The sequence below is a fragment of the Dryobates pubescens genome, chromosome 13, assembly GCF_014839835.1.
Source record: "Dryobates pubescens isolate bDryPub1 chromosome 13, bDryPub1.pri, whole genome shotgun sequence".
NCBI classification, from domain to species: Eukaryota; Metazoa; Chordata; class Aves; order Piciformes; family Picidae; genus Dryobates; species Dryobates pubescens.
In genome coordinates, this window is record NC_071624.1 from 27671600 (window position 1) to 27695128 (window position 23529).

The 23529-nt window shown below is 42.2% G+C and overlaps 1 protein-coding gene across 1 annotated transcript; it reads right to left on the reverse strand.

Moving 5' to 3' along the window:
• Nucleotides 1-180: 180 nt before the first annotated feature.
• On the reverse strand, nucleotides 181-22365 carry FOXN1 (forkhead box N1). The gene is made up of 9 exons (XM_054166770.1): nucleotides 22246-22365; nucleotides 20055-20558; nucleotides 19087-19089; nucleotides 17484-17591; nucleotides 11525-11652; nucleotides 10651-10747; nucleotides 3971-4178; nucleotides 2711-3238; nucleotides 181-704 (listed from the first exon to the last, which is right to left on the reverse strand). The coding sequence occupies exons 1-9, from the start codon at nucleotides 22363-22365 to the stop codon at nucleotides 433-435; spliced, it is 1968 nt and encodes a 655-aa protein (XP_054022745.1). The 3' UTR covers nucleotides 181-432.
• Between the last annotated feature and the right edge of the window lie 1164 nt (nucleotides 22366-23529).

Sequence of the window (23529 nt, forward strand, 5' to 3'; positions counted from 1 at the left end):
AGTGGTCTGTGGTAGGTGTTGTTGCCATCACTGACTCCAAGAAATAAGTTAGGTGGTTGTGTGCTTTGGATTCTGTGTTCAATTGCAAGCAGCTTTCATCCAAAAGAAAAGGAAAGACAAGAAGTCAGTAATTTGTTTGGTTTTTGTTTTTTTCTATTACAGTCATCTGTTGCTGGAAGATGCAGAAGTTGAGTGGCGTGATAAAATGGTGTTGGCCAGTTCAGCCATTAATATTATCTTTAAATATTTTTACATTTGCTTTCAGTATCTGTCTGTAGAAAATTACCAGAGTAAAGCTACATATCCTGCAGGGGAGTCCTAGAAACATTCTTAGTCCGACGGACGCGGTTTCAGCTGACACAAATCAGGTGAGAGTGTGTGATGGTTCAGGACTGTATTCAGATAAGAATAATGATTAGGTTGCTGTGTGGTTCACATTAGTGCTATAGGTTTGGATCCAGAATTACTTAGATAGGCAGGAGAGACTGTATCCAGTTCCATAAAGGCAGAGTAAAGAGTTGTGAGCTGCAGGTCGGGCATGTTGCTGTGTGGAGTCCCATGCTGGATGCTGACATTGCTGCTGCTGCTGCTGTTTTCCATCTGGCAGTGAGAAGGGAAGCACTGGGAAGATGTTGGGGATGATGAAATGAGAACTAGGGGATCCACAGCAAGGCTGTCGTCTTTCAGCTCCTCCCAAAGGTTTCCTGTAACAGAACAAAATGGATTGATCCAACTGCCTTCACATATATGTTTTGGAAACGCTGTTTTGTGGGAGAGGCATTTGTGTATGCTGTGTGCAGGCACTCCTGGTCATTTGCCGTGGAGAAAGGGAAAAGATTGTGATAATCATTATTTATCTGCCTCCATAATACATTTAAGTGTGGGAGAAAGCATCAAGACAATTATTTGACTTGGTCCTCTTGCAGATGTATCCTTATAAAGCATTAACTTCTGTTTGGAAAAAAGATCCAAACCACTAACTTTTGAAAGGGGAACTTACCCCCCTCTTGTCTTTATAAGATATGGAGGAGCTAATGACATTTCCTGGGGCAAATCTGCAAATGACATTACTGCACAGCTGGGCTTCTCATGTTCTTATGGTGTGGTGCTCTCTGGATTGCATACTGAGTTCCTGAACATCTGGCTGACCTGACAAAGCAAAAGAGCTGAAAGGTGGCCTTTTTTTCCCCCCTAATGTACCAAAAAGCTTTTCATATCTCTGTTGAGTCTGCATCTTGCAAGGAAAGCATTAAACCAGGTACTGCAGGAGAGCTGGGGTTTTATCTCTACCACTGAAGATTCCTTCAGGGGGAGTGGTGGCAGGGAGGCTGTTGCTGCAGTGCTACACCACTCATCTGCAGGCTGACCCAATGGGTTAATAACTCTTGCTTCTTGTTTATATTTTTAACTTTCTTTATTTTCACTGTATATGTGTGCATAATGCTTGCTGACATTGTCTTAAGTTCTAGGGTCCCTAATCTCAGGTTTGGTAACTTCAGAAAGAAAGGAAGTTAGAAGTTTAGATAAGGTTAAATAATTTAAGGTAAAGGGCAAGGACAGAGGAAAGCTGGCATTGTACCATGTTGGTGAAGCATACAAAACATCCACAGCACAAATGAGCAGGCTGCAGATTATCTGAGTAGAATGGGAATGGTTCAGTAAAATGAGCAGGATGTGAGATCTGGCTGCCTGCAAAAAGGAAAAGCTAAGGATTCAAAACATTGGTGTGCATCTTAGTGAGGCAACACGGGCACTGCAGGACTGCAGAGCATTTGTGACATACAGCGACAGGGCAACTGCATCCAGTGAGTCATGTGGATTGTTAAGACTGTTTTGCCTTTGGTTTTTTTTTTGGTGTCTTTTAGGTTGCTTTGTGAGCCACCTCGTGTCTGGGCAGGAAGGCAATTCTTCCATGGTTTGTTTTTTTGGGTCCAGCAAGAGCTTTATAATTTGGAGCTCACAGGTGTGATTTCATGTGTATACATAAATAAATATACATGCATATATATACACCTAGCAAAACCCCCACCAAGATAATGTCTTATTTTGAATGGAAAGCTATGCTCATAGTGTTGCAAGTCCTATCCAAGATGATTCAGTCAGTTAATGCCAAGAACCTCTCTGTCACCAGCATTATGTGAAAATAAAATTGTTCAGGTCATAGTTCAGATGAATGCCTTGTGAAGGAGTAAATAACATTCACTTGAGCAAAGATATGGAGGGTATTTGAATGAATATTGCTAAAGGAACATGTCAACAGGTTAATTCAATCAAAATTATTTCTCTTTGTGCCCTTCACCTGGCAGTTGTCTTGCTAAGCACTAAGTAGTCATGCTTGAGTAGTCTTCAGTGGAAAGAAAGGGACACTGTAAATACTGCCTTGCAGGATTTAATCTCAGCAGTCAGAGACAAGAGTAAGCAGAGTTGTTGAACTCTGGATGTGAATCTGTAGGTTTCTTGGGAGACCTTTTAAACATACAATGCAAAAATTCCAGGTTGTGCAAATTAATGTAAGCCATGAAGTGGGTCTGTGAGCACTGGCAAGGACAGGTAGTTCAAAAAGAAGGACGAAAGGAGTATCTTCATTCTGCTAGTGTGTGTTTGCATTAATGCAGGGTGCCTTTGAAAATGGAAGGGGGGGAAAATATGCAGGTTGAGATGTGATGTGATAAGTCTGACTCTATGAAATAAAAATGCCTCAGGTACCCACCTTGGAGATCGAAATCAGTCAGAGATGGGTTAAGAGCATCGATATCATTGCTGAGATCTCCTTCCTGCATGAGTGTGTCCTGCATGGTCCTGGCTGTGGAGTGCTCCGTCAGCATCTTCACACCACACATAGGGGGTGTCTGGGCTGGCAGTGGAGAATCCTGTGTGATGCTGGGCTGAGTTCTGAGTTCACTTTGAGCCTCCCCAGAAGGAAAGAGGGTCTGGGGGTCAGGTGACTGCTGCATTAATGTACTTGAGAGCTGAGGAAACCCCTGTGGTGATGTGTAGCACGCAGTCTGCTGGCCCCCGAGCAGATTTGGTAGTGGATTCTTGACATGTAGAGCCCCTGATGCGTGGATATTGTGCATTGGCTGTGGTCCACCGGAGGAGAGAGTGGGCTCGCCTAAGGAGTGGGGCTGGACTGCCATCTGCCTGGAGAGGGATGCATTTGCAATGCCGGGAGGGCTGCAGGGCATGATGGAAGATCTCAGCTTTTCACTTTTGTCTCCTATCAGTGTGTCAAGTTCTTCTACAAAAAAGAAAACAGTCAGGAATAAGCCAATTACAAACAGATCCTCAGTCTTCAGGGCTTGCAGATGGGATCTGAAGTGTTTCTTAGGAACTGGGCGAGGGGGGTGGCAATTGAAGTGCTGGTCCTTGTATAGAATCATTGAATTATTTTGTTTGGAGAAGACATCTAAGATCACTGAGTCCAACCATCCACCCAGCACCACCATGGCCACTAAATCATGTCCCAAAGTGCCACATCTACATGTTTTTTGAACACCTCCAGGGATGGTGACTCCACCACTTCTCTGGGCAACTTAGTCCTATGGTTGGGCCTAATACGGTTTTTCTAAGGCATCCCTGCTAAGTGAGTGTCTAATAAATCACAAGTTTTGTGTCTAAATGTTGGATGCTCAGCAGCTAATGTCAGATTTTATTTGTTAGTACTTATTTTAACCTTGTTCTTAACCTGAAGTTTAGTGAGATGTCAAGAGAGGATGTTTTGTTGGTGAAGCTTCCCTGTGCCTATTTGGAAGCTCTCCTGCATAACCAGGTCTTATCTAATTCTGCTGTCTACTTTTTTTCCTTTCTTAACTAATTACTTTATAACCATACAAACCCCCCAAACAAACCCTAAATGCTTTCCTGAATTAAGTGTGGTCTCTCGTCCAGCCTGGCACCAATTGCTAAGGAACGTTCTGGGTCAAGAGTTTGGGGAGGGCTCTCGTATTTAACACGCTGCCATATTACTGACCTGGCTTTGCCATACTCTTCCTCACAGCAACTGGGTCTTTCCTCTTCCATTTCTGAAGCTCCTCCTGCATCTTATCGATTTTGGCAGGGTTCAGAGCCCACAAACAGCCTTTGCGAGAAGAATTGCCTGACTTGTTCTCAACTTTCTCAAAGCATTTGTTCAGAGATAAGTTGTGGCGCACAGAATTCTTCCAGCCGTCTGGAGCTGTCTGGAAAAACAAATCCAATCTAAGAGTGGGAACTTCAAGGTAACAACCCCCCCCTCCCCACCCCACCAATACATTTCTCTTTGTTTTTTTCTTTTAACTGGTGAGATTAGCAGAAAGGTTGTTTAGATGACACTGTCTACAATCAAGCTTGTGTGTTGGAACACCACAGTGTTCTAGTGGTGGTGTGTGGGAAGGAGAGGGATCAGCTAAAGCAGGACCTGGTCTCCTAAGCAGTAGGATTGGCCTTTCCAGAGGGGCTGTGGAATTTTTAGGTGTGAATTCAGAAAGCAAATCAGAAGACTTAAGTGTGTAAAGACTGATGCTGTAGACGTGTGAGCTAACAGAAATTATTAGTCTGGCCTGAAACACCTCGAAAAGTATCAAATGCTTCATTGAAGGACTATGTGCTGCTTGGACTCAAGTGTCCAGGCAGACTTCAAAAGAACTTCCACATGCTGCTGTAGGTGTAATTCTGCCTCCTAGCCAATTACATAACCAAATGTTTTAATCACAAGCCCTCCAGATGAGGGAGAGTTTTCTGCATCTGATCGCTTTTATCTGTTGGCTTGGCATTTATTTTTAACTCGGCAGTGGAAGCTGGAAGGCTCTTTGGGCTGATCTACAGATAAAAGCTTCATTAAAATGATCCATCCAGTTTTATTTAGGTGGTTTCTGAAAAATGAGGGAATCAAGATTCCATCCTTCCTCTGAGGACAGTTTTGCACTCGCCTGCAAGAAGGGAAAGAAAAGAAAATCCTTTGCAACAGCAAAACTGCTGCTAAAAAGCAATAATACTGCTAAAAAGAAAAGAAAACCCTTTGCAACAGCAGTAATACTACTAAAAAGGGAAAAAAAATGAAGGTCCCTCTGTTTAGACAATTTAAATCTTCATTAATTTTTATTTTAATTGCACTAAATGAACTTTGAAACTGAGTATTAGTGTGAGGGCCAGAGGGGGAATCACTCAGAGAATAGTCATGCCTGGATTTTGATGGAAAAGGTCTGGTCTGGAATACTCACTGCTGAAATGCCTTAGTGTCCTGATATTGCAGATAAGTTTGTCTGGTGTGTGTTTGTTTGTTTGTTTTTTTCACTTATTTCTGCTGGCTTAGTCATGCAGCCAGAAGACAGTGCCTGTCATGTTGCAAATTAGTATGCATGTCCATGTGAGAAGGGTGCTGCATTAAACTCCTGGTGTGTCACTTCCTTGCTTTTCTTTTGGTAGAACTGTACAATGCTGCTTATTCCACATAGGAGCAGAACTGCCTTAGCTCATGGCCACTGCAATGTAATTGAAAACAATAAATGGTAGAGGAAAAATGGCTTTGCTAGGTGATGGTGGGGGTCAGTCTGAGAAACAGAGTCATGGTAACTGCTGTACCTGCCTTAGTGCAGCTGGGCTGCCCCAGAACCAGCGACAAAAGAGGAAATTGTAGCTGTACCTGTGACAGTCAAATGTCTTTCCCAAAGCTCTGTGTTTGCAGATGAGAAATCTCAAGAGAGGGGGACGTTAGAGCTCATCAGATTACAAACCACAACCTACACTACTAGCCTGGGAGGCCTTCTTGAGAGGAAAAAAATCTTTTTATTTTTTGGATGCTTTTGCTTATTTCCAAAAAAATCCTCTTCTGTGTGACATAAGAAATAGAATCTATTAAACAACTCTCTGAGAGGTAGGTGGAGTTGTCTGCACACCACTGCTGACTCGTATTCATGGATGCAAAATGGTTTTGGTTGTAATTATTTATATCAACCACAGAGAGTTATTGAGCAGAGAGCACAAAAAAAAACACCCCTCCAAGCCTCCCAAACAAACAAACAACCCCCCCCCCCAAAAAAGAATATTTTCCATAGGTTTTTTCAAGAGGGTAGGAAGGAAAATTTCCCTTTAATGCATATTTAATTTCCTTTCCATTCTTATGCCTTATCAACAGGGATCCTTCTCTTTCAGAAAGTCAGCTTTGGGATAGTTTCTCTAGTTGTTGCCTGGTGTAACAGAGTTCCTCTCAGAGCATCTTTTGTAAAGGGACTTGTGTCCATTCCTGCTTTCATATGACACACCATGAGTTTTTGAATGTACTTGGAAAGACATTCTGCTTTTATCAGGGATGTAAGATCTGTTCTTTCCTAGCTTGTGACAGACTGTCCTGAGGTCTGAGGCATTAAAAAAGCCTTACTGAAGAATTTGAGCATCAAATTTAATACTTGCTTTCCTCATTATCAAAAAAACCAATAATTAATTAGTTGTGGAAGTTCAGTAGATGCTATTTACCTACAAGTGAATCTTATTTGCCACTTGTAACAGCACAGTTTCTACCCTTCTGGCCCACCTGATGTCAGCATTTCACTATTCTGTTAGCCAGTCCTATAGGTGAGATGCTGCCTTTCTATTTAAGAGAAAACAACAACCAACAAACAAATCCTTTACCACTCTTTCTGCCACTGGGCAGTTCTAATGATGAAGCAAGTTTTCTGCCTCTCAGACCATACTAGTTTTGCTTTCTGGCATTTCCAAAAGCAAGTAAAACTGTTCCTCCAAGGTGAGATGTGTGTTTAGCTACTGAGTAAGCTGACCTGAAAGAATATTCCTGTTTCTTGCCTTGCACATGATGCTACATATACCTCTGTCTGCATCTAGACAGGATAATTAGTGTTTCTGCTAAGCACCAGAGAAGCTGGGAGTGGCAGGTGTTTCTCAGAGGTTTTCAGAATGTATGGGGGGTGTTAGAGCCTCTCAGAAATGATCTTTAGTAAGAGCAAAAAGTACACAGACTTGTTCTGGAGACTGCTGCCAAGAGCTGAACAGGTTCTAGCACTAAGCTGGGTATTGCTGAGCAGCAAAAAAATCATTTATTTCTGCAGACCCTGAAGGAATGCTCCAGCAGTGTGTTCACACTGTAGCTTTTTAGTTAGCATAGTTGTTAATGATCTGAGCTTTGGGTACTGCAGGTGCTGCTGTATAGCTGGAATCTCCCCATGCTGGGTCATTTCTTCCACTGCTGCCTTCAGCATAGAGTGGATGGAGCTGTGTGGAGATGGCCACTGCAAGAGAATACTTGCTGCCGTAAGCTCCATCAGACTACAGACCTTCCTAACCTCTTGGTCCACTGGCAATAACTCCAATTAATGAGATGAAAGCTTTCTGTTAGACTCACTAATCACTACAAAGGCAAGAAAGGATGACAAGCAAAAAAATATTCTTGTACAGCCCCATTGATCCTGACCGCCTCTTGAAGTTTAAAGAGTTCAGTGATCTTGCAAAACCCTTTCTCTTTAAATCTAGGTCTCAAGAGAAGGGAGAGGTACATCAAAGAGTAATTCAACTTTAGCTGTGTAGATTTTTTTTGTTGTTGGTCTTTCTTTTTTTTTTGTTTTAGGACGTAGGAGTTGGATTGCTCTGTTTCAACTAGAAATGAGATTGTTGCATCATAGAAACTAAATTTGCTGTGGCAGCGAATACAAGTTAATTTGACTAGGCTTGTACCATCTAATGTCTCCCAGCAAGGTTCTGTGTACACTTGTACTCTGTTTCTCTCCAACTTAAATTGCTTCCCCCTCCCCCTGCCATTCAGTGAGTTTTGGTAGCAACAGCAAAAGGGTTTTTATATTGCTTTATCTCGCTGAAGACTCAGCAAATAAGGAGAGGACAGAGGATATTAGCTCTTGCCATTTATTAATAGCTCTGTGGGCTGCTATAAAGCCCACAGGTAGACAGGGCTAGTGCCTCTAAGCATAATGTTTGCTAAATCATTCTCCCCTGTTTACTTTAAGGATGTTTGGGAGGGAAGTGTTCAATCACTTGGCTGTAATTGTAAGTAAAATGCAAAGATAAAGCTGTCACAAAGCAGCGAATGCTTCAGTAGTACCTCCTGCACCATTCTATTCCTACCACGCACATGACAGCACTCTCCTCAGTATCATCAATTTTAAAATGAATTAAGAAAGAGCCAGGAGGATCTGCCAAAATGAAACCTCACTCCCTGTGGAACAGGCACGTTTGGGTGAGTAAGAAGGGAAGAGTTTAGCTGAAAAGCAGTTATGTAAAGCTATGTCAGAAGCACTTCTACTGCGGAGATGTGTGCGCGCACAGAGACAGAGCACACCGCTCGCTCGAGACAGGTTTGCACACAGAATATACAGCTATACTCAACACATGGCTGAGGAGAGGATGTGTAATCTCCTAATATTTCTGCTGTGTCAGAGTAACTCTTAACTGCAGGAGCAGGGAGGTGATGCCTGGCAGCCTTCTGTCTGAGGAATTCTGTGCACGTTGGCAGCAGCGTTTGCTTTGTGAGCTGCCGATTAATTTTACAATCGGTTGTGTTGTAAGACAAAGGAGGATTAATTTCGGTTTGATCTGATGAATAAACCTGGACATGCCTATAAAGCACATTTATTTATTTTCCACACTCCCACCTCTCTGCTGAAACTGGTGCTGTTTCTCTAGGAAGCAGTAATTTGGCAAGAATGTGCTGCTTTGCTGGAGATCGTTATGCTCAGAAGGGAAGTTCTGCAAAAATACCAATTCAAGACCTTTTTCACAATCCCCCCAAAGGTTTTGCCCTCTCTATATTATTATTTCTTGCCACTGGTGGTAAATGCAGGGGATAATGGAGTTAATGCTCTGCTAGGGAGCATTCTTGTTATGAAAATGAAAAAAACAAAACAACCCAACAAAAAACGACAGGTACTCTGTTCTTGTCATGTGCCTTTCTAACCTTCTCCCCATGCCTGTTTTGATTACTGATATGTGTTTTAAGACTGAAAATCCGTTGTGTCACTGTGACTTAAGAAAGCAAGCCAGAGTGCTTCAGGTTTGTGTCAGTGGACAATCCTGCTATGAAGGGAAACTTCTGGAATCATGTTTGTTAGTTCCCTCTCTGCTTGCCTGTAACAAAGGAGCAGCTAGTGATTCCTTTAGGAGAGAATTTGGGAATGCAGAAGTGTAATCACAGAATCCCAGCATCTGGGATTTGGAAGGGATCTCTGGAGATCACCTAGACCATCCCCCCCCCTGCTCAAGCAGGGGCACCCAGAGCAGGTTGCCCAGGATTATGTCCAGGTGGGTTTGGAATCTTTCCTGAGAAGGAGACTCCGGAACCCCTCTGGGCAGCCTGCTCCCAAGGCTCCAGCACATCCCAGTTTGTTCCTGTTGTCCCATGATACTATCACTGGGCACCACCCTTTATATGTTGACAAGCATTGAAAAATTCCTTCTTAGTCTTCACGAGGTTGTACAGCCCCAGGTCTTTCAGTATCTTCTCAGTGTCCCTCTACTCTGCCCTAGTAAGGCTACATCTGGAGCATTATGTCAAGTTTTGTGCTCCCCAGTTCAAGAGAGACAAGGAACTACTAGAGAGAGCCCAGTGGAGGGCCATGAAGATGATGAGGGGATTGGAGCATCTCCCTTATGGATCTCAGTAATGGGACCAAACATGATGTCTGTTCTTTCTGATTACCGACACGTTTCATTCATTTTTTATGGCCATTATTTATCCTTAGTGTCCAAAACCACTGCAAAATTGTATCAGAACATTTCTTTTCAGTTGTTCTTGGTGTCCTTTTCTTAGTACAAATGTCTGAATTGCCACTCTGTAGCTGCTTTGCATTCGGTTTAATTGCTGTGGGTTTATTTGCCATAGGAAATGGGACAGACTCATGTGGCTTTGTTTTCCTTTTTGGGCCTCCTTGCTAGCAGCTGTGGACTGACTGGGCTGTCAGTGAGTTGGTTTTGATGAATCAGCAATAGCTCTGTGGTGAGCAGCACTTGGCCATTCTGTTACAGCACTTTTTAACAAAAATCTGAGCTGTAATCCTCCTGCTCTTGGATCATGAGCTGACTAATCTCTTCTCACTCGTGTTCCAAGTGTGAGAAACCATTCTCTTACAGCACAGATTTAAATTTCAGTAGTTATCTGCTGCAAACCATGCACCCTTACCTTCTCCAGCATCACTGTGTAATTATAAGCTTAGTACCATTTATCACTTATTATATTTTCCTTTGTACAATGCATGAAAGTGATGTTGCCCAATACGGATATCCCAGCTCTAGAAGAGAGCACAATAACCTCTGCTTTCACCTGAGTGTAGAGATATTATTTGATGGCAGAGGAAGCCACAAGACCAGTTCTGCCTGTATTTGAGACCTCAGAGGAAGGAATGGATGTGTTGGTTTAAAATACCCTCTTTTATGAGTTGTTAGTAAGGGATGGCCTCTGCTGTCTGCACAAACTCAACGTTGGAAGAGTTTTGAATACTTTTTGTGTTCAACGTTGCCACATATCATGTTCACATTTCTGCCTAGGCTTAAAATGCTGGGTAGTTTGTGATCATGAAGGCACATAATGGGCAACTGATTTGGTATTAATCTGCTAAGAAATTATCCCTTGTCACACACTGAATCCCCTCCCTTATTCCCTCTGCTGCCAGGTCAGCTTAGAAAGAGATTTCCCCCCTTCCCTGTGGAACTCACCTTAAAGTAAGGGAAGTGTTCTGTCATGAAATTGTAAATCTCACTGACTGGCAAACTCCCTGTCTTGCTGTTTTTGAGTGCCATGAAGATCAGGATGCTTTAAGGAGAGAAAGAAAAGTATTTTAGCCTGTTCTGCTTGACTCCTTGGAAGCAGAAAAGATCCTTTTCCCCAGTTTGTGCAACTACTGTGGCTCTCACTGCCAAAGCATGAATACCAATGGTGCTTTAAATTCCCACTCAGTTGTTTATAAGCAATCTCCTCACACTGCTTAACTTCTAGAGATGATTGTCAAAGTGCATCTAAAAGGGCCAACCTGGGTTTATTTTGAATTGGAATCAAGGCCACAGCCTTCAAATCCTGCCAGTGTGTATTTACTGAGGGTTGCATTTGAGTGCTGAACCTGATAAAGGCCACAAAGAGAATATCAAACTGCCAGTGGCAGCAGGCATGATTAAAATTTAATTGCCTGATCTACTTTGTTAGGCTGCTCTTTGGGGGCCAAATCATTGTGTGGTGGCTGGCTCTATTTTCTAGGTATTTCCTTGCCCTAGTACTTGGAGGGGAAAAAAATTAGTGCCTGGTAAAAAAACAACGATGTGCAATGAGTGTGCTGATAATGGTTGCAACACCTGAGATTCTGTGTTAAGAGAAATGTCTGGATTTTGTAGGGGTGATCAAGACCATTCACATGCCTTAGAGCATTCATTTCCCTCCCCCTTGGCCCCAGAGTCTTGTGATTCATACAAGCAGGACAGAGCACACCGGGAACAAGGCAAATAAGAGTAAGAGTTATTGCAAATGGTGCTGGAAATAGGTAAAGAGTGTATTTCCTGCAATATTGGGTCTTGGGGAAAACAAACATAATTTGATTACCTGTAGGAGTAGATGGGTTTGGGAAACAGAGGCTGCTGGGATTCTTGACTGCTTTGAGGAGCGATTCTCTGGTAAGGGTAGTGTGAAGAAGTAATGTAAGTCACAGGGTAGCTGCCTCCTGAGGAATACTGATGATACAATAAAAGAGAGGTTACTTGGTGTAGCAATGAGCCCTCAAAAATAGTTCTTTCTTAATAACAGTATTAAACTATATAGTTCTGGGGATATTGTCCTCTCTGCCCTACATTTAATAGCTGTAATGCCAAGTCTGACCTAAAGTCTCTCTCTAGCATGGTATAGGAAAACATTAATGTTACTGATGAAGGCTTAAGAAGTAGAAGAAACAGAGCATGTGTGAGGAGGAACTTGCTGATATACTGGCTGTTATGAGATCCTGTTGTAGTGTGTTCCAAACTGAGCTATGTAAAAACCTTTTCTTTTATTGCCTGCCATGTTACTGAGTTCTTGTGAAAAATGGGAGCAACTGGAGCCTATTAATTCTCCCCAGATAATTCATAACTTTATAGACCTAAAGCATAGCTCCCTTCAGCCATCTCTTCTGCAGCTGGAGTATCTTAGCCTATTCAGCCTCACCTGATCACTGCACTATGCAGACAAATACATTTGTGGTGTATTTTTAGTTATATACATGTGAAAAAAAAGAGCAGCCCCATCAGAATAAAGTACTTCAAACAATGTGCACCACAGAAAAATAAGCCTATTAAATTCAGTCACTAAAAGCATAGACAAAAACCAGGAAAGGTTTGGCTGAGCATTGTTTGGGTGTGTGTGGATTTTGGGGGGAGAGGGATGCAACAAGGTTAAACCCTAAAGTGTGTAAAGTGGAGTCTCAAGAGAAACAGCATCCCAAAGCATCCATTTAGTTACAGAATCACAGAAACATTCAGGTTGGAAAAGACCCTCAGGTTCACCAAGCCCAACCAGTAACCCTCCTTTACAACCATATCCCCAAGCACCACATCCAAATGGCCTTTAAACACATCCAGGGTCGGCGACTCAACCGCCTCCCTAGTTAGCTGTTACCAGGGAAGGGAGGAAAAACCCAAATAAACTGAACAACAAAAGCTGTTGTGGATGAATTGCATCAGAGGAATTATTAAAGTGAATGTATTATTATAAAATAAATGAATAACATCATCCTGGGGCTCAGGAGAGTGGCATATGAGACATCTCTCACAGGTGGATTTTCATGCTGCCTGACATGCTGAAGCTGTGAAGTTCTCTCAGTCAGTGACAAAAAATTGGCTTCTCAAGAGGCCACGAATTTAAGTGCTGTTAATCACCACCACCACTTCAAACAGCATCTACCTCTCCATTTTCTGTGTATCAGAAACCCAAAAACAATAGGGAGGACACCTAAAATCAAATAATTTTTATGCTGCCCTCACCCTTCCTTTAGAGACCAACAGCAAAATGCTACCTGAGATTGAAACACTAAACTGTCTCCAACCTGTCCAGCTTTCAAAAAACCTAAAAATTGCTGGCCTACCACAACAGAAATGTGACAGTGCCTAAAAAGAGGTGAAAGAGGGGAGGCAGTTTATAGAGAAAGCCTTGGTGGCTTCAATTCCTATAGGTTTGCTCTTTGCATTTTAACACGGACTTGGTCACCTTTTTCTCTTTTCCAAAGTGCAGTTTAAGCTTGCTGGCAAGCAACTTGCAAGAACAAAGAAACACTACCCTGCTAAGGGGAGATACCATCAGTTGGCTCTACATGAGGCAAAGATTTCCACTGAACTCAGAGCTCACAGAGAATAATTTCTGCCTTGTACAGATGAATCTTTCCAGATGCCAGGGCTAGGGCATGGCCAAAATTAGGAGTCATGTCATGTGCAATTAAAAAAATCTTCCTGCATGCCTTCCCTAGTACTCAAAGGTTGCTAAGCCTTGTTCTAGTGTTTTACTACTTAGCTCTAGAAGTCCTGTGTCAGAAAGACCATAAAAACCTGTTTTTATGGTTCCTCTGAAGGATTAGAATGTAGCATTTGAGACTTGCCAGGAAAATTTCCTTGGTAATTAGTTTATATGTCTTAGTTTCTTACTATCATCTCTGTTTTCAGACTAATAGCTTCTGTTGCTCTTGGTCTTTGTGCCCTCGAAATGCATGTCAGAGTTTATGATGTGTTTGCAAAATGTTCACAGTTTACTTGCTGTGGATTCTGCATCATTTGTTCCAGCTTCTCGGTAATCTTATTCTTATTGCTACAGTTTTTGCCTGTCTGCTTTTACCTTCCTGACGCTGAACTGCCTGAAATGGCTGTATGGAAATGCATACTGAATGCACAGATTTGTTTGCTATAGCAAGCAGGGTGAAAGTAATGAGATGTACATAATTAATCCTGTCCTGCCTTGTTAAACTAAATGCTGGGCAAAGCTGCAGTCTGCCGAGCAGCCGTGAGCTCATCTGCAGTTCTCTGCTGGCTTCTCGCATTGTGTGTGGATTTTTCACCTGAGTAGAAACCTGTGCAATTCACACAACCACCACATTGCTTTTATTGCTTTTAGTGACTCTTTGAATGAGAAGAATGCTAAGATGGGACTGGTTGTGATGTCATCACCAAAGGCAAGAGCTGGGCGTTTTAAGGATTATTTCTGTTTTATTGGTTTCGTTCCTCCTTTTTGAGAGAGCAGAGGCTGGGGAATGGTCTGGTATGACAGGCTTGAGCTGGTTTTGGAGTTGTACAACTGGCATGAAAGGTGCCCATGTTTTATGGTGGGTGGGTAATGACTTCACTAAGTGTCTGCTAGGTTTTTTCCAGGTCAGTAAGAAGCAATTTTTCATGTGAATCATCACCTGTGTTGTGTCCAGCAAAGGGGAAGGTGAGGCCATTGTATCACTTGGACAAAATTAAAGGAGAGGAGTTGATCTCTCTCATCCCTGTAGCGAAAAATGAAGGGTAGTTTGAATATCCTTCTGATCAGGCTAAAGGGTCTGTTCTCTTGTATGTAACCTCCTCATGATTTAAATTTAATTCAAATGTGAAATATGAAGTGTTCATACTGGAGCTGCTCATGCAAAAGATATTACTCCTCTTCTTCCCAGCTTTGTATCCCATGTTCTTTCATTTCCCAGTATATGATTATGGCACAGGGACAGCAATGCTATCTGTTATGACTTTGGCTGCTTACACCTATTGTTTGTTTTTTTCCCCTCTGAGAAGCAGAAGTTAGAATCATAGAATTGTCAGGGTTGGAAGGGACCTCAAGGATCATCTAGTTCCAACACTCCTGCCATGGGCAGGGATGCCTCACACTAGATCAGGTTGCTCAGAGCCCCATCCAGCCTGGCCTTAAAACCATTTTGCTGTACTTCTACTATCATAGCATTAAGAAGCACAACTATTGAAAAGCCTAAGAGAAACCTGCTGCCTGTGAGAGCCCTGACACAGTGCCAGCCTGCAGGTGGATGGAAGACTTTCCTCTTAGTGCTTGTTGTGTCTTGCCTAACAACTCCCAGAAGGTGTAGTTCAGCTTTAATTTGGGAGGTTTTTTGAATGTGGTTAATGCCAATGTATAGTAATATCAGTGGTATCAAATCAGCAGTGACAGAGGAAAGGCTGCCTGCCCCAGAAAGAATGAATGAAGGAATTACAAAATATTCAAATCAACTAACAAGCTGAGTGGAGGTTCTGCCAAAATCCTGCCCAAATCAGTTTTTAAGCTGATTTAAATACAAAGCCCTGTCAGAGATACCTTCCTTTAGCTTTCAGTAGGTGGGTGAGGGATTTAGAAGCGTAGGAAAGACACAATTAAAGACATGAAAATCCACCACTGAGGTGTGGAATGCTTTCATTCCTCCTTTTACAAAACACTTAACAAGCTAAATCCCTAAGAAGTCACCTGTGGTGGACATTTTAACGTTACCAATGATCATAAAATTCCATTCTGTCTCTACTCCTGTTCTTTATGGTCATTCAGCACCTGCATCCAGGAGGTATTTACATCTCCCCTTGAAGCAAATCATGCCCAAAAGAACCTTTCTTTTGCCTGACAAGGGACTAAACCCTGATGATGATGAGTGGTATGGTTACTATTTCAGTGACTCAGACTAGTAGCACCATATGAATTAACAATCCCAATGATATTTCCTACGTTAACCTGGGCCTTGTTTTCTTTTGCACAGTGTAAAATCACTGCTCTGTTAGTCACATTTTTTTATAATACTTCCTGAGCAAGCTGCAAGAGATGGTACAGCTCAATCCAAACATCAGTCATCAGCCACTAGGATCAAAAGGGTCATAACTCAAGTGTGAGCTTTTATGTTCAACTATTTTATATGTATGAATTTCCCATAAGCTTAATTGACTTCAGTTCTAATGGTTGGGAGGTTTGGCAGCTGAGGTGTTTTCAGATGTGGATTTCAGCCTGAAAAATCCTCCTTGTCTTAATTTTACCTGACAGGAGTTTGTTTGGGTTTGTTTTGTGTTTGCTTGTTTGTTTGGGTTTTGGTCTGTTTGTTTGGGTTTTGTTTGGGTGTTTCTTGTTTGTTTGGGGGTTTTGTTGTTTGGGTTTCATTTCTTTTGGCAAATAGGCTGTTTGAAGCCTGTTTTTGGCCTTATCAAATGTTACATTTTCTCAAACATCTTTGCAAATGCACAGTTGCCCCCTGTGATAGAGCAAGGGGCAATGGATGTAAACTACAGCACAGGAGGTTCCGCTTCAACATGAGGAGGAAATTCTGCACTGTGAGGGCCACAGAGCATGGAACAGGCTGCCCAGAGAGGCTGTGGAATCTCCTTCCCTGGAGACTTTCAAGACCCATCTGGATGTGTTCCCATGCCACCTGTGCTAGATTCTATGGTCCCATTCTGGCAGGGGGTTTGGACTTGCCAATCTCCAGAGGTCCCTTCCAGTCCCTAGCATCCTATGAAATGTTGGACAGTGCAGGTAACTGAGCGTAAACCAGGTGACTTTCAATACAGTGAGCAGCACCACCATTTAGATTTCAAGGGAGTTCCTTCAAGAAATTTCAGGGTCTTGAAAAATGACTTTCTCTAATACACCTCCTCCCTCTGTGCCAAGTTTTCAAGGCTCAGCAGGCCACACAGGGCAACCTCTCTACATACAGACTGGGATCACATGTGAGGGTAAGCCACAGATGTGTGATTTTTTTTTTTAACTAAGACACAGCATGTCTGCTGCTTTGAAAATAGGAACTGACAGGTAGTCAGATGGCACCTAAACACACTCGAGAAAAACAAGTTGTCAGTTGCTCCTGTGCAATTTTGGCATTAATAATATAGTTACATTGCAGAAGAACAGCCTTAATATTGTGCATTCTCCTGCCTCATCAGCACTATTGTCAGTTGTGCTTCAGCTGAATAATCTTTCACAGAGGATGTTGTAACAGATGAAAGATTGCAAAAGAGATGTGTGTGCCACAAAGCACAAGGAAAGTGATCATCATCCTGCTGTTAAAATGCTGCTTTCACAGTGTTTGGTTTTCTTTTTGATGTTTGATGTGAATTTTAGGTGCACAGCCCCATAGGGGACTTTTATTTGTAAAGTTAGAGCCCACTGAATTCCCTGGGATATTAAAATGCCAAACTTGATCTGGATACAAAGTGAATTTTCTTGAGCATGATGGTAAAAATATAACCAAGCAATACCAAAATTCCCTTTTTATAAGGTGTTTTCTCTTCCCTTTTTGTTCTGGATGGCCATTAAAAAATGCATTTAGATGTGGTTCTTTTAAGATCTCATTGCCATAAACAAAGTGTATGTACAGAAACATGGCCCTACAAACAGAGATTTAGCAGGTATTCAATCATAGAGTCATAGAATGCCAGACTGGAAGGGACTTCAAGAATCATCTGGTCCAACCTTTCAGCCAAGCTTTGGTCCAACCCTTCATTCTTTCATCTCTCTTTTTGTATCATTCCCATAGCTGCTGTACCACTGTAGTGCTAGAAAAACAGGGCCTGTGTGTTGTACTGACCTGATGGAAAGGATGTGAGGGACAATACATCTGCTGCACTTGAGGCTGGTAGCAGTACAAACCAGGCTGCCCTTCCATTGGGGATGTCCTAAGCTTCATATCTCCATCCTGATGGAAAATATTTAAGGGGAAAAAAATCATTAGAGAAATAGAACAATTCTGTTAGTTGCTGTTCTGATTTGTCTTTCATTATACCCAGTAGCGTTTTGGACTTCTTTCTGTCACAGTAAAGGTTACATACAGTTTGGGTTAGATTGTAGTGCTACAAGAAGAAATACTTTGCTGCATTTATATAACTTACTGCTTTAAAAAAGGAAATCCCAGTCTGAATTCCATGCAAAAAGCAATTCAGAAAACGTCAGTTTCTGTTTGTCTTTATTTTTCCCTCTACTGACACAAACTGCATACTCCAGCTTTCATTCCTGAGTGTGCACATAGTTTTCTGTCTCTTTCTCTCCCTCTCTTTCATACTCCTTGATTTTATCTTGCAGAGTGCCAGTACCTCAAGCTGACATTGGAGTTTTGTCTTTAGGAAGAGGGTGAGGTCTATAATGCACAGGAAAGGGATGCCAGACAAGAATCAAATTGGGCTGACTATTTGATCAAGATACTTGGAATACAGCAAGAATGTGATTTATTTCTGCAGCAGTGGAAATTAACATAGACATGTTGATGAAGTCTTCATTTCTCTCAGGTCTGCCCAGCTGCCTGCCCTGGATTCCACACAGGGCTTGATTCTGTCGAGGGCTCAGGCTGCTGGATGCTGAATGTTGCTGTCTTATAGCTAGAAGGCTGAGTGCACCGTGGGGTATTTGCAGTAACACTTTCACAGAATCACAAAATTACCAGGGTTGGAAAGGACATCAAGGACCACCCAGTTCCAACCCCCCTGCCATGGGCAGGGACACCTCACACTAGATCAGGTTGTCCAGAGCCACATTCAGTATGGCCTTAACAACCTTCAGGGGTGAGGCTTCTCCCACCTCCCTGGGCAACCTGTTCCAGTGTCTCACCACCCTCATGGTGAGGAATTTCTTCCTAACATCCTATCTGAATCTATCCACTTCCAGTTTTGTTCCATTCCCTGCTTTAGAAGAGCAGCTCAAATGAAGTACATGAGGAGCAGAGTGCTAGATAGAGTCCTAGCTGGTAATGAACTATGCAGGGAGTAATGTGTCTCCAGCAGTGTCCTTAGCATAGGTGGCCAGCAACTCTCTTAGAGCTAATGTCACAGACACCTTCTTACTTCAGGAACAAGTAGCACTTATCCTTCTGTTTGAAAGCAAGGCCCTAGTGAACATCTCTTCTGGTGCAGATTGGTGAAGGCGTACATGTTAAACTTGATTTGATATCCTGGTATTTCAGTGACATAAGATAAAGTCTTCCAGAAGTGTCAACTTGCCAGCAGAGTGTAAGTTATGTAAGAGCTTGGCAGCTGTGTGGTGACTGAGCCAGGGCAGACATCAACAAGCAGCCAGCCTTCTCCTGAGCAGCCACACACACTGCTTAAAGGGCTCCTACAGTGCCAGCTTCACACTCTCTCCATCATGCATCCCAGGGACTTGGGAAGAAATACAAATACATCTTTTTTTTTTTTCATCACCTGCTTCTAGGTGTTGCATTAAACTCATCTGACCTAGATGAGTATTTATCCAGGAAATAAGAGATTTAGATCAATTTCCTCCTTAACCTGAATGGCTTCAATCCCCAGGTATGTACCCAGACAACATCCTGCCATTCCCTGGTAAATTGTCTTAATCCAATTAGGATTGATGTGTTGTTTGCTTCTTTTTTTCCTTTTGGTAACCCCAAAGTTCTTTGCCTCACAGCAGTTTCGAGCCAATGGTTAAGGGCCCTCTCCTGGCAGATGTAGTCACTGTTTTGTCTGCACAGGGTGATGAAGATACAACACTTCACACTTTGGATCCCAGCAAAGATACCTTGTGGGGGAGATCCTGGAGGGCTGTGCACCTTTTGTTTTTCAGGGATCTCTGTGCTGCCCTACATAGCCAGCCACCTCTATCCAGCATATCAATTAGCCCAGGTACATTGCCCATACCATGAACAAGATTAAAATCTATTCAATTATCTTTAAATTTATATTAATACTGTGCTTAATTTTAAGTAGAATTGGTGTCTTGCATTTTCTCTTCTCTTTATGTCAAGAGAAGTGCAGCTGAAGTGTTGTGACGAATCTCAAACATGCATCCTCATGCCTGAAAAATAACTGGTTGGTGAACTTTTGTCTCTTGAAAACACCAGCTGATGTCAACCACTGATATAAAACCTGTTGCCAGGAAGAATTTTGGTATTTGACATTCATGTATCAGCTCTAGTGGGAAATCATTTGTTCTTGGGCACCTTTCTGGGGACTGTTTTTCAGCAGGGAAAGGCCATAAACCAGGGAACTTCGACAAGTAAATATCAATGTCTGTCCTCCACCCCACAACTTCACAAGAGACTAAATGTCCCTATGGCTGCATTAAGGAGTAAGAAAATAATTCTAAAAGCATACTTTTGTCATTGAAATCAGGGAAAGCAAAATATATTAAGAAAAGAAAAAGTACTGACCATGACTTGTGAACTGTGATCGTGACCTGTGGTGCTGTACTGGAGGTTGTTACACCAGGGTTGCTCTGTGGAGATGTTAGGAATGTGTGTAGGAAATGACTCTGACTCGTCAGGCCCTGTAGATCCTGGTAGACCCTCATAACCATCGATGCTTCTAGCATTTTTGAAAGGTGAATCTTCTGGTGGGAGGGCTTGATGTGCTTCCTGGAAGACATCTTCACTGATCTGCCTCTTGTAAGGGTGGAAGGGGTTCCTGTTGCTCTTGAGGAACCTGTCGTAATTTCCTACAGTACTTTCCTCGTAGCTGTACCGTCTGAACTTTTCAGTGCTGAAAGATGCTTTGAATTTGTTCTTGCCACACTGAATTCCTTGGCTTGTAGGGTATCTCCCATGAATTTGATCCTGGGCTGGAGAAGCAGGGCTGGGGCTGTGAGAAGACTCTGAACAACTCCTTTCTGTCCTGCTGTCTGACTCATACGGTTGGCAGTTGTAACTGGGATTATCCTGCAACGGATTATCAGCATTTATTTAGGATTAGTATGAGCAAAGATTTTATTGTTTTCATGATTTACAGAAAAAGTACATTAAAACATACTATTGATGAGCAGTTAGTTGGGATCCCAAACTGTTCAAAAGTAAACTAATGAAAGCATTGAGAAGACTGAACCGGGATGGAAAACCAGGACGTCTTGGGTAACCCTTGACTGACAACTTCAGGGAAAGGATGATATAGGATCAAGTGATGAAAGATTAAATGTCAGGAATATGATAAGTGCAAGTCTTGCCATATACAAGTTTAGTCAAATAAGCTTGATCTCATTCCCTGATGGTGTTACAAGCTGCCAGATATGTTGCTAGTTACATCACTTCCTTTCATTAACACAGCCACACTCATTCTGTGAGACAGGTTGGCTCTGGGCAGACATTTTAACCTGGTTCCTCTCTCATCTCCTCCCTTCCTTTTTGCACTTTAGCAAAGAGAAAATAACAGCTACTGAAGTGCTCTTTAATTTAGAAGAGAAAAGCTTAACAAGAACCAGTGTCTGGATCCTGAACCTGAAGATATTCTGCTCAGACATTAACACATATTTTCCCCTGACATCAAGGATGAGTAACAACTTGGGTGCCTCTGGAGAAGACATGCTTAAGTCAAGAGCAGGTTATTGTCTTCTGTGAAGGAGACAATACAATGTTGTATGTTACCTGAAAGATCAGACCACTGGTCCCTCTGCTCCTCCCCCCTCCAAATCCAAGTTGGTGTCACAGTATTTTAGGAGAACAGGTAAGAGAGCAATACTCCTTCCTGGAAGAACCATATTCCAGCAAGTCCCAAAGGGAAGCTGGCATAAAAGCCAGTGCTTTCTGAGCTGTGGAACATAGCACAGCTGCTTCCTCCACTGGCACATGGCTCTGTGTTTCAAAGCTCAATAGCTTTGTTCTGTCACGGATTCCTGCCAGAGGCAGATCTGACCTCCTGACACTTTGGGTTTCTCATATGAACACAAACTTGCTCTGTTTGTCATTTCTTAATTCTTACTACCTTGCTCTCCTCTGTAACCCAGTTACAGGTCTAGGATCTCTTCTGTTACATAAGAATTTTTAACCCACCCTATATTTAGTTATATAAAGCCAGATGAATGGCACTGCTGGCAATTCTCCACCTGAAAGAGTCATAAGGAAAGTATAATGCTGGTCATTTTGCTGCTGTTTGACGGAAACCACTGTTCCCTCTCGTACTTTTGTTATGAAAGGTAAACATGAATCTACAGGCAACAGGAGAGAGCATTTTATCCCAAAAGAGTCCCAAGGAATTCTGAAGTGCTTGAAGGTATCCTCTACTGGCAGGGAGTAGACAGCAAGGTTCTGCTGTTTCTCTGCCTGCTTGGTTATTTATTTGTTTTAGAAATAAAATGGAATTGCTTTACATGTATTTCTTTTTACTGGCTTAGTAGCCAGATGGATTGCCTGTTTTGTTTTGAAAGTAATAGGAGTTTTAAGCAATTGAATAGGAAATTTAGCATGGAGCTTAAGATTAGCTCAGAAAAATAATTTGGGTTTCTACTCTTCAAGAACAAAACTGTCAGGGTTTGCTATGCCACCAGTTAAGCATGCTGAGATGTAGCACAGAGGTTGCTGAGTATCTGCACTTGTACCCCAAAGAAAGAGAACAGAACTGGGACATCTTACTCACAGTTTGCTGAACTGGAGATACTGAATCCCTCTGTGTCTTCATGAGGTCTTGTTGGTCCCTTTCCAGAGTGTCCGAAGAGGAAAACTTAATATTCGATTGATCTTGGAGTAGTGAAACCATTACCAAATCCACCTCAGACAGGAGCCCTGCTGTGACAACACCAAATTACAATGAATGCTTTTCTGAAACTTAAATTGCAAAAGAAACCATCTCATTACGTGCAGGTGACTAGATAGTGTCACATGTACAGCTGGACAATAACCCATCCTGAAGAATTCCTTTGGAACGGGTTTATTTTAGCTCTGAAAGCTAAGTTCTGTAGGTGCAATGCCAAGGAAGATGTGGTGCAGAGCTGATGTGGATTTACCACACAATTAGAATATGAAGAATTCCTTCCTCAGTTTTCTGTAGGTTCCTAAGTTAATGGAAATGTCTCAAAGACGTGGTGCAGAGCTGAAGTGGATTTACCACACAATGCTGTTAAAATTCCCTACTTAGTGTTCTGCAGGCTCCTAAGTGAATGAAAATGTCTTGCTTTGGGGTTACGCAGATGGAGCAATGCTGCTTTGTTGAGATACGGCAATAGAAATGCATCCCAACAGCTTTCAGTGGGACTGTAGCAAATAAAAGGGTTTTTTGCTGTCATTACTTAGGCTGATGGTTACTGCAGGCTTATACTTTCACTTTGCTTTTTTATTAGTAGCAATCCCTTCAGCCTCTTCATTCTGTTTTGCATGATTAAACGCATCTGAGATACGTAAATAGCTTCATCATTCCATACCTATTTCTGTTGTATCTCCTCTGAAGTTCCTAATCTTTGATCTTTGGCTATATGAGACATATCAGATGGTGTTCTTCAGATTGAAAGGAATAAATTTAATCTTCTAGTATTTTGGTTTCTACCATGTTGGGTTCCCCTCCCCCCCCTCCTTGTTTTTCACTGTAATCATACAGTAAAACTACAAAAGACTTACATCCTTTTCTTTCATGGCATGCACATAAAGCTGTGCCAAGTGTGCACCTATGCAAAAATGTCTTTTGTTCACAGTTTAGATTTCAGCTGTACAAGTCAGGTGGAGTGGAGGGAAAAAAAAAAGCTACTTTACTTCAAGAGTTAATTTACAAGGTCTTTGCCACGTGCTTGAATGGCTGTTAGGTAAATAACTAAGGGGTTTATTAGGTTTGGTTAACAAAGCTACATCAACTGAAAATGGGAAAAACTTTTTTTGCCCTTCTAGTTCAAAGAGAAATTTATATTTATGATGAGCAAGACTGCGCTGCCTG

What these genes read in the sequence shown, in the direction of transcription:
- FOXN1 (XM_054166770.1), bottom strand. Translation starts at nt 22,365, where the DNA reads ATGGTTTCACTACTCCAAGATCAATCGAATATTAAGTTTTCCTCTTCG. An exon ending in TATCTCCAGTTCAGCAAACT is followed by an intron (nt 20,559 to 22,245) that starts GTGAGTAAGATG and finishes AATCCGTTGCAG; the next exon opens with GATAATCCCAGTTACAACTG. An exon ending in AAACCCATCTACTCCTACAG is followed by an intron (nt 10,748 to 11,524) that starts GTAATCAAATTA and finishes CTCTCCTTAAAG; the next exon opens with CATCCTGATCTTCATGGCAC.